Below are 12,727 nucleotides of genomic sequence, written 5' to 3' on the forward strand. Positions count from 1 at the left end.
TTGAGGGTGTGTCTCTCTGCCCAAAGTCCATCATATGGCTCCCAATATTTGTACGATCGCTCACTCCCCCTACACACACACACACACACAAAAGGTGAGCCTGTTTCAAGGAGTCTCCATTTTGTTTATGACAGATTTTTTTTTACTTTTCAAAAAAATTATTTTTGAGACAAGATCTCATTCTGTAGCTAAGACTAACTTAAAATTTATTTTCCTCATCTTGGCAAATGCTGTGTATACAGACTTCAGCCACCACTGTGACTCCTGACCATAAAGGTCCATTGAGAAACACTGATAGGATGTGATACTATACAGCTATAATGTCAGTACTCGGAGACAGAAGTAAGAGAAATGCAATTTTAGGGCCATCCATGCCTATATGAGTGCCAAGACAGCTGGATCCTGAAAAACACTGTCTCAAAAAAAAGAGGGGGGGGGGGAGAGAGAGAGACAGACAGACAGACAGAGAGAGACAGAGACAAAGACAGAGAGAGAGAAGAAAAAAAATGAGAGTATCTTATTTCTATATGACTTTTCCCAAGTTACATAGTATTATTTCTCCCTCCCCATATTCCCTCCCTCCCTCTGCTTTTTTCTCCCCCACCCACCCAATTTATCCCTTCTTCTTCCATGATTTCATGTAACTGCATGCCCTTGCTTTCTGTCTCCACTCCGCTCCAAAGCTCTTTACTAATTTCTTGGCCACCACTGGATATTGCAAATGAAACATATATATATATATATATATGTGAACACTCAAATCTATCATCCTCAAATGAGAGAAAACACATAGTGTTTGTCTTTCTGGTCTAGGTTCCCTCACTGGGAATGACTCCAGCTTCATCCATTTATCTGCAAATTTGTCTTAAATAGCTCAATAGTAAATTTCTATCTGGGGAAATATAGTACATTTTTGTTGGCCATTCATTGTTTGATGGACATCTGGGCTATTTCCATTCATGGCTATTGTAATAGAGCAGAAATGAACATGGATAACAAAATATCTCTGTAGCAGGATAGAGTGTCCTTTGGGCATATGACGAAAGATGGTTCTGTCTGAATCATATGGTGTAATCATTTCTAGGTTTTTGAAGAACTGCCACACTAGTTTCCATAGTGGATGCAGCAGATCGCTCTCCTCCTCACAGCTATGAATAAGCCTTCCCTTTGCATATTTGTCATCATTCGTTTTGTTTGTGTCTTTTGTCTTGTTTTTGTTTTTTATCTTAGCCATTCTGACCAGGGTAAGACAAAATCTCTAAGTAGTTTTAATCTGCATTTCCTTGATGGCTAAGGATATTGAACTTAAAAAAATGTGTTTCTTAACCATTTATATTTCACCTTTTGAGAATCCTTTAGTTTGGTTGGTTGTTTTCCTGACCTTTAGGATTCTTTTTGTTCTTTGTAGATTCTAGAATGAACCTTTGAGAATCCTTTAATTTGGTTGTTTGTTTTCTTGACTTTTAGGATTCTTTTTGTTCTTTGTAGATTCTAGAATGAACCTTCTGTTAGATGTATAGCTGGCAAAGATTGTGTAGGCTGTATCTTCAGTTGAATGATATTGTCCTTTGTACTGAAGCTCTTTAGTATTGTAAGGTGCCATTTGCTAATTGTTGTTCATAATGCCCACAGTATTGAGGCCCTGTTCAGAAAATTCTTTCTGTACCAAATTCAACCATATTCCTACTTTCTCTTCTATCAGATTCAGGACATTTGCTCTTTTTGTTTTGTTTTGTTTTTTGACCCAAGGTCTCTCTGTGTAACATCCCTGGATGTCCTAGAACTCACTTTGTAGACCAGGCTGGCCTTGAACTCCCAGAGACCCTGCCCCTGCCTCCTGAGTGCTGAGATTAAAGAGGTGTGCCACCACTGCCTGGCTGGTATTAGATCTTATGTGAGGTCCCTGATGCATTTGAAGTTGTGCTTTGTGCAGTATGAGGTGAAGATTCAGTTTTATTATTCTACATATAACTATCCAGTTTGACAAGCACCATTTGTTAAAGATGCTGTCTTATTATCAATGTGTGTTGATGTGCTTTTTACCTGTCAATAATGGCCCTACCAGATACCAAAAAGCCAAATGCCAGGAATTCAGTACCTCTTTTGGAATTACTGTCAGTGAGGTACCATAGACCCTGAAACATGATAGGATATTGCCAAAGCTGTTGGTTACCTCTGAAAACTTGGCAAAGACTCCTTTGCTGAATATGCTTCATACTTGGTTTATAAATGGAGAAATCATGGAGAGCTCAAGCTGGTACTTGCTTGGGAGCTTCATCCGTACTGACTGAGTTCATAGTCTGGAATGTCCTGTATATACTACTGAGAAGAAAAATAATCATCAGTCTTACCAAGATGTGAACTCTAAGAACTACAATAACAACTGGTCTGAAAAGGTACGCCCATTTGCACAATAGTGGCATGAACATCATGGGAGTGACCAACCACTTTCTTACTGGATTGAAAGCCTAATCCACAAGATGAAACACATACCTGAACCATATCTAGACATTCCATAGGCCCTACAGTAGAATCTGCTACTATTGTGCTAAATGCACATATTATTAAATAAACTCCTAGTTACTTATTATACCCATAAAATTCTTCAACCCTTCATTAGAAAAACTATTTAGAATAGATGGTGATTACTACAAATACCAACAAAGGGTCAAGGTACAAAGAATGAGAGACTATGGAATGCTTATCATTAATGACACATCTGTGTCACACCTCTTCATTCCAAGACTCAGGGTTAATTGCAGAATAGGGGACACAAAGACTATAAAAATCTAGAGATGCGTGACTACAAAGAAATATTGTTTTCCAGATATATTAGTGCAGTTACACATGTGGCCTCATAACAGTTGTGATAGCATGCACGAGTCCTGTACAAATTGAAGCATTTTTTAAATGCTTAAGGCTTGACTCATCTTTTGTTCTACCACTCATTATTTGTTCAGTTAGCTATTATTTTTCCATCAAAATAACTATGATAGAGAAGAAAAAATAATTATGGCTTACACAAGATGGAAAAAAGGAAAAAAGATGTAAGTGGAAGTGTTTCCCTTGTATTTTTTTATTGTTTGTTTTGGGTTTTTTTGCTAGTAGTTGCTAGCATGGAATCCAAAGCCTGATATAGTCTAGGCAAACACTCTACTATTGACTTATACCACCAACCTCTAAGGGTAAAGACTTAAGAGTGATATTAAGGTCAGGTTACCAAAATTTAACAATTGAATGTGATATGCTTGTGTACACAGTAGCATGGAACCAAGGGTGGTGTATCTAGGATTCTGGTTTTATATTAGACCATTAAGCACACCACTTAGGCAAAACAGAATGATCAATATCTCCTAGCCTGAGGAATCTAGTATATCGGGTATTATTTCAGTCCACATTAAGCTTTTCAGCAAAACCTATATTAAAATCATCTGCAATTATTTATTAAATGTCTGCTAAATATGCATAAAAGATTATACAAGAATTCTCTGTCCTGTGTGTTGCTTAATGTTTATTCCAATAATGTTTAAGCATCATGGTACAGTCATTTCTCTTGTTGATTTGGTTGACTAAGCAATCTCAGCCAAATGCATTTGAATGGCACCATTGTGTTATTTATAAGGTATTTGAAAAAGGAGAAAGGAGCAAAAATCCATTAAAAACTTTTAGTATGTGAATTTGTTTGTTTTCAGATTACATTCAGAAGGAAAGATGAAGGCAGGTATCTTGGAAACATTCCTTCAATGCATAGTATATGGGTTAGGAAGAGGAGGTCATGCTGATGCCAGCTCCTTCAAATGCTGTCTCATTCACACAATAGTAATTATACATTGCTATAGTTTTAGCAACATGAGCAGATTCTTTGGAAATGAATCAATGAACCAAATTGGAAATAAAACCATTTAATAGCTGGAAATGTTGGGCACTCCACTCTTTCCATCCTCCTGTAGTTTATCCTGTGAGGGAGGAGTTACCCTCAGGGTGTAATGGAATATATATTGTGAAGTAGAAATATTAAACTACACAAATTTAGGGATGTCCTATGATATTTATTGAAAGAGAAATCACTTACGTGATCACACACTGCTCTCCAGGTCGAAACTGAAACCCAAAGAGAGAGCATCCCCTCCCCCTAACTCTATTTACCACCGTATGTTCTACATACCTGTGAACACACCCACATGGGAGTGGTCAGCTCTTACAGATACACAAAAACAATCCCTACAATTCCCATTTTAGTCTAAAGAAAAGATTTAAACTTGATACAAAGCTCAAACATGCAACAATACTGCCTAGCCATTTCCTTCCTGTGGACCCTCCAAGGCCTCTCCAATCTTGTGCATCTTATGTCACCAGTACTCTTCCTTCAGAAGTCACTTTCCAACATTATGAGACATGCTAATGATAGGAAAAAAATTACCTCATGCTCCCAAATACTCTTTGAGTTGGACCTTTGGGCTATAGTCAGACCTCCATAATCTTTGTGTCTTAGCTCTGTCCTACCCCAGCAGATGTCCATCATTTTAATTTCCTTCTCCAACATTAGAGAATCAAAGACCACAGTAAACTACCAAGACACAACTCTCTAGAGACTTGAGAAAGACGTCATATGCAGCCTCCACATGGCTGCCAGTCATCCCATTTGATGGAAAGCATCTGCCTGCTTCAAGGAAATATTCCCAAGGTCTGGTCTTCTATTATAGCCTGTGAAGAAGGAGGTGGCCTCATTTGTTGTATTAAGCCGGGAGCCCTGTGTTAAACAGGGTTGTAAGCTGCTGCCTGCCATGGTTAACACGCTGAAAAACCCATCGGCTGTGTTCAATAAAGACCATGTGTGTGAGGGAAGACATTGGCACTCGTGGTTGTATCTCATCCCAAAGCCATGAGTTGTAGCTGGCAGAGAGCAAAGCCACCAGTATGCAATAAGATGGACTGCCACTCGAAATTCTTGCGTTCACTTCCATAACCAAAGAGGCTTGCAGGCTGTTTAGACGCCTGTCACACTCTGTTTCTATACCCTCCTTCTGCCTCTAGCTAGCATTTGAGCATTTTCAGCTCCGTTAATAAAATTTCATTTGAACATTTACTGTCTTAAATAGTTACACAAGTAATTATTTACTTAGCACAAGTAAAAGGAGAATTCTGCTTTACAATGGGATAGATACATGATCTGACAGACTTTGTTCTTAAAGGATAGACCTCTTCTAAATGATTTCTTTGTAAAGGTTGTAAAATGATAGCATCTTTGATCCAGGAGTGACCTTGACGACGGTGCTCCTAGTGCATGTTCATGGGACAAAAGAACCTGAGGATCTAGTTAAAATTCACATTCTGACTCTATACGTGGGGCCAGCAATTCTCATTGTCTGTCCAGCATTGAAGTGCTGCCCAGGCTACTCTCGAACTCATTTGCATGACCAGAAGACCAGAAGTTCTTCAGGACAGTTGACATGCATTAAGCCAAACAGCCACCACACAGGAGGGAGACACATGACAGGCTTGGAAAAATAAACCACTTGTCTTTGGAGCATTATATGCTTTTAGCAAACACTTAAGATTATTTATGTCCAAATCATAGTTGACACTTTCAAAGTAGTTACTTAGGTGCCAATGTCCATTATTTCAGTCATGTTTTACCATTTACTCTGGTAAGTTATAGGATGTAGCATGCAGTATATTACATAGGTTTTTGAATTTCTAAAGTAATTTCCCTATTAAAATAGGTATGTATATCCATTATAAAATGTTAAGATTATAACTAAATATGTGACCTCTTAAGCTATGGGTGTCCCTAAGTATGTGCATATCTCATTTACAGATCATTTTGCTCTTTAGGGAAAGTAACAAATATAAATGACTTTCCTTGACCTCCCATAACACATTAACTTCATGATATAGATTTATGACTATTTTTGTTTCATGAATAACATGCTAGGATATGAAATACCAAGTTCCAAAAGCACCACTGTAATTAGCATTCATAAATCATTCATCAAACAGATTTAGCTTCCTTATTATGTTTTCTTAGAATAATATTAAATACTAATATTTACTCGTCAACTTATGGTAGGAAGATAATTTCTAAAGACAGAAAACCCCTGGGCTGTAGTTTAGAAACAATAATACCATATATATGTGTAGCTTGGATAGGGTACATCCCAAAAGTTTGTCATTTCTATCTCATAGAAGAACCACCTCAAAAAGACTAGGAAGTTAATACAGACACAAGCAATCCGGAAACCCTGGTACGTTTTGTTTAGGGACACTCAAAAAGAGATTTGGGGTTGCATTTCTAAAGGGATAAGGCAAAGTGGGCAAAGAAGGAAAAAAAAAGCATTGTGATTTTATTCTCATGTAATCTAATAAGTGGATACAATGAATATTTCTGTCATCACCCTTGGACAAGAATTGAGGTCCCAAGAATATACCCAGCCTGTCCAGATATGCATTTCTGTATGGTAGAGCTGGCATGTGAACAAGGATATCTGAATCCATAATCTCTGAGTGTTTTGTATAATCTCCCTGTATTGCCATTTGAGGCATACACACTAGAGGTAGAGACATATTGCTAAGACTAGAGTCTAGGAAATAAGGATGGTCCCACAGCCATCTGGTTTCTTTCGGCCCAGTTCCTGGGCTGCTTCTACTTCTACTTAACAAGAAATGGCCTCCAACAGTGATTCTCCCACACTATTTTAGCATCTCTAGTATTTTGGACTGTAAATACATGCATACTAAAGTTCAGTAGCTGTTTATTGATAGTCATGTGAAGCACTGTGAGGAAACATAATTCAGAGATGTGTTCAGGCATCGAGGAGCTTGAGATAATAATGGTGGTGTGATAGCAGAACTCCTTTTGAAGATGAAGTAGGTGGGGTTATTTTGGTTTCCAGTGTAGAGCTTTATGCTGCCATGTAATTTAGAGCTGGGTGTGCTTCGAATTGGTTTTAAAATTAGAGACTGACCATCTGTATTTTTCTTCACAAGTATGAAGTCATCCTAGCCAAAAGATTGGTGAAAGCTAGGCATAGCTTATATTTGTGATATTATTTTTGGACAGAAAAAAGAATGTAGAGAAGCTTGAAAGTAATGGCTAGTAGTTTAGAATTAAGAAGAATTTTATATGTACACAGAGACATTATTTAGCCGGTAGAGTCAAAATTATGAAAATTGCCAAGAAGCGTATGATAGAGTAGGGAAAATGACCATGACGTTTGTAGAGCATCTACTTTGTGACTATATTATCCCTTATGGATCTTTTTACTGTTTTCATGTATTTCTAACAACATTCAAAAATTGGGGTACAAGGACATTAGCCCATTTCACCAATATCACAATGGTTAAACAAGAACTCAAACCCAGCTCTCTTCCAACTGAAATCTGATCATGTTTTTCTCCCTTTGTTTGCTGTTAGCTATTCCACTCTCCCCAGCATTGATTTGATTCACAAATAATTTTTTTCACAGTAAACAGTAGGGTCAAATGAATTCAGTTAAAAAATGCATGCATTGTAAAAATACTAAATCATGAAATGATTGGGAATTATCTTTGGCTTTTGCAGAGTGAAGGACAATTAATGGCTGATACTATCTTCAGAATGAAAGCACAATCATACCATATAAATGTTGTTTATTTGATATTTGAAATATGCATTAATATAGCTACCAAAAACTTTGCTTTCTGTTAGCAAGAACCTCTTAAGGACACAAATAGGTCAATAGTCCCAGTATTTGTAGATAGCAAACAAAATTTTTTCCATCACTGTATACTTTCATCAGCAAATGTCTGAGAATTTGGATGGACACACACACACACACACACACACACACACACACACACACAAATCCTTGCAGTAAACTGTGACTACCATAAACTTTAATTTTTTAAATTCTTACCAATTTTTTACATGATATAGTTTTATATTTCACTTGCCATGGTATAACCATTACTTAAAGTGTTTTTCTTCTTCTTCCTTAAGTACTTTTCAACAAGTTATAAAAAATGGATGTTTTTTAAATTTACAGTTTCTTATACTTGGTATTATTTATTTTGATACATTTATATCAACGTTTATCACTAGAAAACTCAAACAATTTAAAATTTTTAAATGTAAGGTCCTCGTCTTGGGAAATATTTTAGTTTAGGTTTGGGAAAGATGTTAAATTGAAATTTAATTTTTTTCAGGGCTTTAACTCTGAAAATATCAGTAAATCTCATAGCTTAATGTTTATACATAGAAAGCCTAAAATATAGCCAAGAAGAGACAAGACAGCATGGATGTAGAGTTTTCACTTTTCACTCAAGTTTCTATGTCTCATCTTTGAGGTATATTTTTAGTTGGTTTGCTTTGCTTCTGTGTTGAGTTACTGGGGCTTGAACCCAGAATATCAAGCATGCCAGGCAAGCACTCTATTACTAACCTGTATTTGAGGATTCTTCAGAAGACCAATTCTATCTGAAATTGCATTTATTTAAATTTGTTTGTTTCATGCTGCCCTATAGCTCTCACGATGTAGCCAAGGTGTGATGTATTTTGTTTGTGCTTTAAGAGATCAGAGAGCCGGGCGGTGGTGGCACACGCCTTTAATCCCAGCACTTGGGAGACAGTGGCAGGTGGATCTCTGCGAGTTCGAGGCTGGGCTGGACCGACAGCCTCCAATACAATACAGAGAAACCCTGTCTCATAAAAACCAAAAAAAAAAAAAAAAAAAGAGGGAGAGAGAGATCAGAGAAACAGAGCAGCCAGCCACTAGTTCTTAACTTTCCTGAATCCTCAGGTAAAAGGGGAGATCCTGTACCTCGGAATCCCCAAGTTGAATGCATGATCCTGTCTCTAGGAATCCTCAGACTGAATGCAGCGAGCTCCCTGTCTCCTCCCGCCTTATATTCCTCTCTCTGCCCAGCCATAGCATTCCTGTGTCCACCTCCCTGGTGCTGGGATTAAAGGCGTGGAACTCCTAAATACTGGGATTAAAGGTGTGACCCACCACTGCCTGTCTCTGTTTCTCTTTCAGACTGGATTGATCTCGTGTAGTCCAGGGTGGCCTTGAACTCACAGAGACCCACCTGCCTCTGCCTCCCCAGTAGTAGAATTAAAGGTATATACCACCACTGCCTGGCCTTTATGGCTAACTTATTGGCTAACTCCACACTCTGACCTTTAGGCAAGCTTTATTTGTTAAAGTACAAACAAAATATCACCATACCAAGGATGACCGTCAACTCTTGAGAGGACTAAGGGGATATACCCTCATGACCTGATAACATTGAAAGTCTTTTTGTTTTTTGTTTTGTTTTGTTTTGTTTTGCCATTCAAGAAAAAAGATACATTTCCTAACTGCCTGCCCTACATAAAGTATAAAGTGCATAGCAGCTTTTTGAAGATGTATATTCTTCCTGTCTGTATTTGTGTAAGGAGGAAAATTGCTTTCATCAGATGCCTCGAGACATGGATGAGGGCCTTTGTCTTCCCTGAAGGAGATCTTGAAATGGCCTCTTTATCTCTCACCACCTCTCTCTTTGTTACAGTATCCCGCTGCCCTCATGAACCTAGGAGCCATTCTCCATCTCAATGGCCGGCTCCAGAAGGCTGAGGCCAACTACTTGAGGGCTCTGCAACTCAAGCCAGATGATGCCATCACACAGTCCAATCTCCGCAAGCTGTGGAACATCATGGAAAAGCAAGGCTTGAAGACCTCCAAGACCTGACCCACGAGGACTAACCTTCTCCTATGCTCGTCAAAGCTGGCTTCGTTAACAGACTGAACTTCCCAGCAGTGCTGTGATAAAGGTTCAAGCAGACTTCAAGCCCAGGACAGAGGTCGTCATGGTTACTGCCATTGCTGGGAGAATCAATCCACTTTGCTATGGGCACAGCCCTTAACACCAAAAAGGGGAACATTGAAAACCTCCTGGAGGGTGTAATTGTTACCCAAAGACTATAAAGGAGAGCACTTAACAGGGAGGGGGAATTCACTGTTGCAGAGGTTGCTCACTTTTGAAAGAGAACTTTGAAATTATATTGTTCTTTAAACACTGTGAGAGGAAGTCAGAGAGCCCATCCAGCCACAGTGCACTCTTAAGGTTAAGTGTGAACAGGGGGCGAGTAAAGCATAGTGTGAATCCCAGTGGGCCACCAGTTGTCCTTATGCTGCTGTCTTCCCTCTCTGGGACAGCCTGCTCATTGATTTCTGAAGGTTACAATTTCGGTTTTCACATTATGTCAGGATCTGTTCGAATCTGCAGTTGTCTCTTGACTCATTCACATAAACATTTTCTGGTTTGACTGTCCTAGGCTTCCTTCCCAGTGTTGAACATTTGTCTGTCGTGTCTCAGATAGAAGGTTGAGAGAAGAGCTAAACACTCATGCAGGTGGTATGCGAGAGCCTGGGGAGGCCTGGAGTATGTGTCAAAGGCATTTTCATTTTGATATTGTCAGTATTTTCTCCAAAACTGTTCAGTAGTTCTCATCGCATTCATTCCTTTGGAATTACCATTTACAGTGTCTATTACTGGCTAATACACATACTCACCGAGGTGAAACAAAAGGATGTTTTGAGTGTCCCAGTCCCAGTCCCTGGTAGTGACTATATAAGGCATAGTCCTTGGTGCTTCCTAGACAGTGGTTGTTATAATAAGTCAATGAAAGTTGAGTACACAAGAATTGTTGTCAATGATTTTGTGTTTTGGAAAGAGCTGGTGTAAAATGCCCATCAATTCCTAACAGATGCCTAAACAGCAATGCAGACAAATCCTTGAAGATTATCTTATTTTGTTCTTTCTGAAAGATATCAAAAGTAAATTATTTTAAGATGCCATAGAGGTAAGCATCAGCCTGCATTTATCTTTGTCTTCTGCCAAATGCTTTTCTCAGTTGAAAGGCATTTTTCAATAGGAAACCGAGCATTTTATTTCCTTACCTACTATTAGGTGTTTCAATGATCACTTTATAAGTTGAAAACGATAAAATGAAACAGAAAATTTTCTTTAACGTGTTTGGCTTGTACGTAAAATTTACTACTAAAAATTAAATTCCTGGAATACCAGTTCGTTAGCAACTTCTTTGTAGAGAAATTAACTATTATATACCCTACATATTTATTTATTTATTATCCAACATAGCAAAATAACAACAAAAAAGATTTGTTAAGCCAGTTTTTTGCAACTAAAAATTTGCTTTTTCTTCTTCCCTTTTATACTACATGTATATATACATATATGATCAGTGAGTCTATTAAAGGGAAGCTGGACATGCAAAAAATACTGTTTTTCCCTATATTACACATTGTGTCATGTATCTGAATACAGTGGATTAAGAATTTGAAGTAGTGGTCCTATGAAAGTAGTCTCTTTGTGAGAAGGACAAATGTAGTGAGAGTTTTTGATGAGATTAATGAGAAGGTCCTATGTAATGTGTATATTATTTTGTAAACATTTCACTCAAGGGCCAGAAGTTAAATTATAACTAAATCACTATGATGTCAGAATACTATTTAGCATTAACAACAGCAAACCCCTGGTCTACCAAAATAGTGAACTGAGGTATACATTTCATTTTCTAATGCATTGGCAATTAGGACAAAAGGAAGAAAAAAAGAATTTAATATAAGCTTATAAAGATAAATTCAATGTGTTTAACATTTATTTATTTAAATAGTTGTTGTGGCATTCTAGTCTTTACATTTTATGTCTTTATTGTTACTGTTTCTTTTTTCCAACACTTGGTTCCTTTAGTGTCACTGAATGAATGCACAGTAGCCACACTTCACATGACTCAGCTTCCAAGTGGTGTTAATAATTGGGCCTGCATCATAAAAATGCATGGATCATTAATACTTACATGTCCCTGACATGTTTCACTACAAGGCTGGACGTAGTAACTGACCAACTCGGGGAGGGGAGGGGTGGGACTGGGTTAGAACATGATCAAAATGACTCTGCTCAGGGATTTATGGGGGATCATTGCAGACAGTGCTAAAAACGTAGAGCACAAGACAAGTTTACTAAATTAAAATTTTATTTTTTGAAGAACTGTTATTTGTATAAATTATCAAGATTTGTAGGCTTTCCTTTTGTAGAAATAATTGTTTTATGTGCCAGAGAATTTCCATTTTGTTTTGAACAATAAAGCATTGATAACAAATACGTGGTGTATCCCTTCTTTAGAACTCTTCTGTAGCAACAGCACTGAAACTCTGGCAATCCTGTTTTGTTTTGTGTGAGACAAGTTCTCACACAGTTCCCACAGTTGATCTTAAACTTGAAGCATTTCTTTTCCCTCAACCTCCCAAGCGGCTTGCGCCACCATGCTTATCTTTTAAAGATTCATTTATATTATATTTTGTGTGCTTGTATGGGGCATTCTGGCCATGCGAGCACACGTGCCCTCGGTCTACAACACCTAGAGCTGTACTTAAAAGCATCTACATCACCTAGAGCTGTACTTAAAGGCATTAGCCACCCACGCAAATGCTGGGACCCAAACTCAGGTCCTCTGAAAGAGTAATAGGGCGTTGGTTACTTCCCTGTTGCTCTGATAAAACATTCTGACCAAGGCAACCTAAGGAAGAGAGGATTTATTTTGACTTCTGGTTCCACGGGGATAAATGCCATGGTGGTGAAGTGAGTGATGACAGGTAATGGGCTTAATGGCAAGAAGGGCAACATTGAGCGCTCGACTATTAAAACACAAACGAGAAGCAGAGAGGGAGAGCACCGGAAATGGCAA

The 12,727-nt window shown here is 38.1% G+C and overlaps 1 protein-coding gene across 2 annotated transcripts in view; it reads left to right on the forward strand.

Annotated features, from left to right (window-relative positions):
* The window catches only part of Tmtc2 (transmembrane O-mannosyltransferase targeting cadherins 2), a 356,561-nt gene extending 344,419 nt beyond the window's left edge, over positions 1 to 12,142 (forward strand). For both annotated transcript variants that reach the window (XM_005068036.4, XM_021225985.1), the window contains exon 12: positions 9,529 to 12,142. In XM_005068036.4, coding sequence (XP_005068093.1) covers positions 9,529 to 9,708 — 180 coding nt within the window. In that variant the 3' untranslated portion in view covers positions 9,709 to 12,142. The remainder of the gene's footprint in view (positions 1 to 9,528) is intronic.
* The last annotated feature ends 585 nt before the right edge of the window (positions 12,143 to 12,727 follow it).

The sequence above is a fragment of the Mesocricetus auratus genome, unplaced genomic scaffold (assembly GCF_017639785.1).
Source record: "Mesocricetus auratus isolate SY011 unplaced genomic scaffold, BCM_Maur_2.0 Super-Scaffold_100011, whole genome shotgun sequence".
In the NCBI taxonomy this organism is placed as follows: Eukaryota; Metazoa; Chordata; class Mammalia; order Rodentia; family Cricetidae; genus Mesocricetus; species Mesocricetus auratus.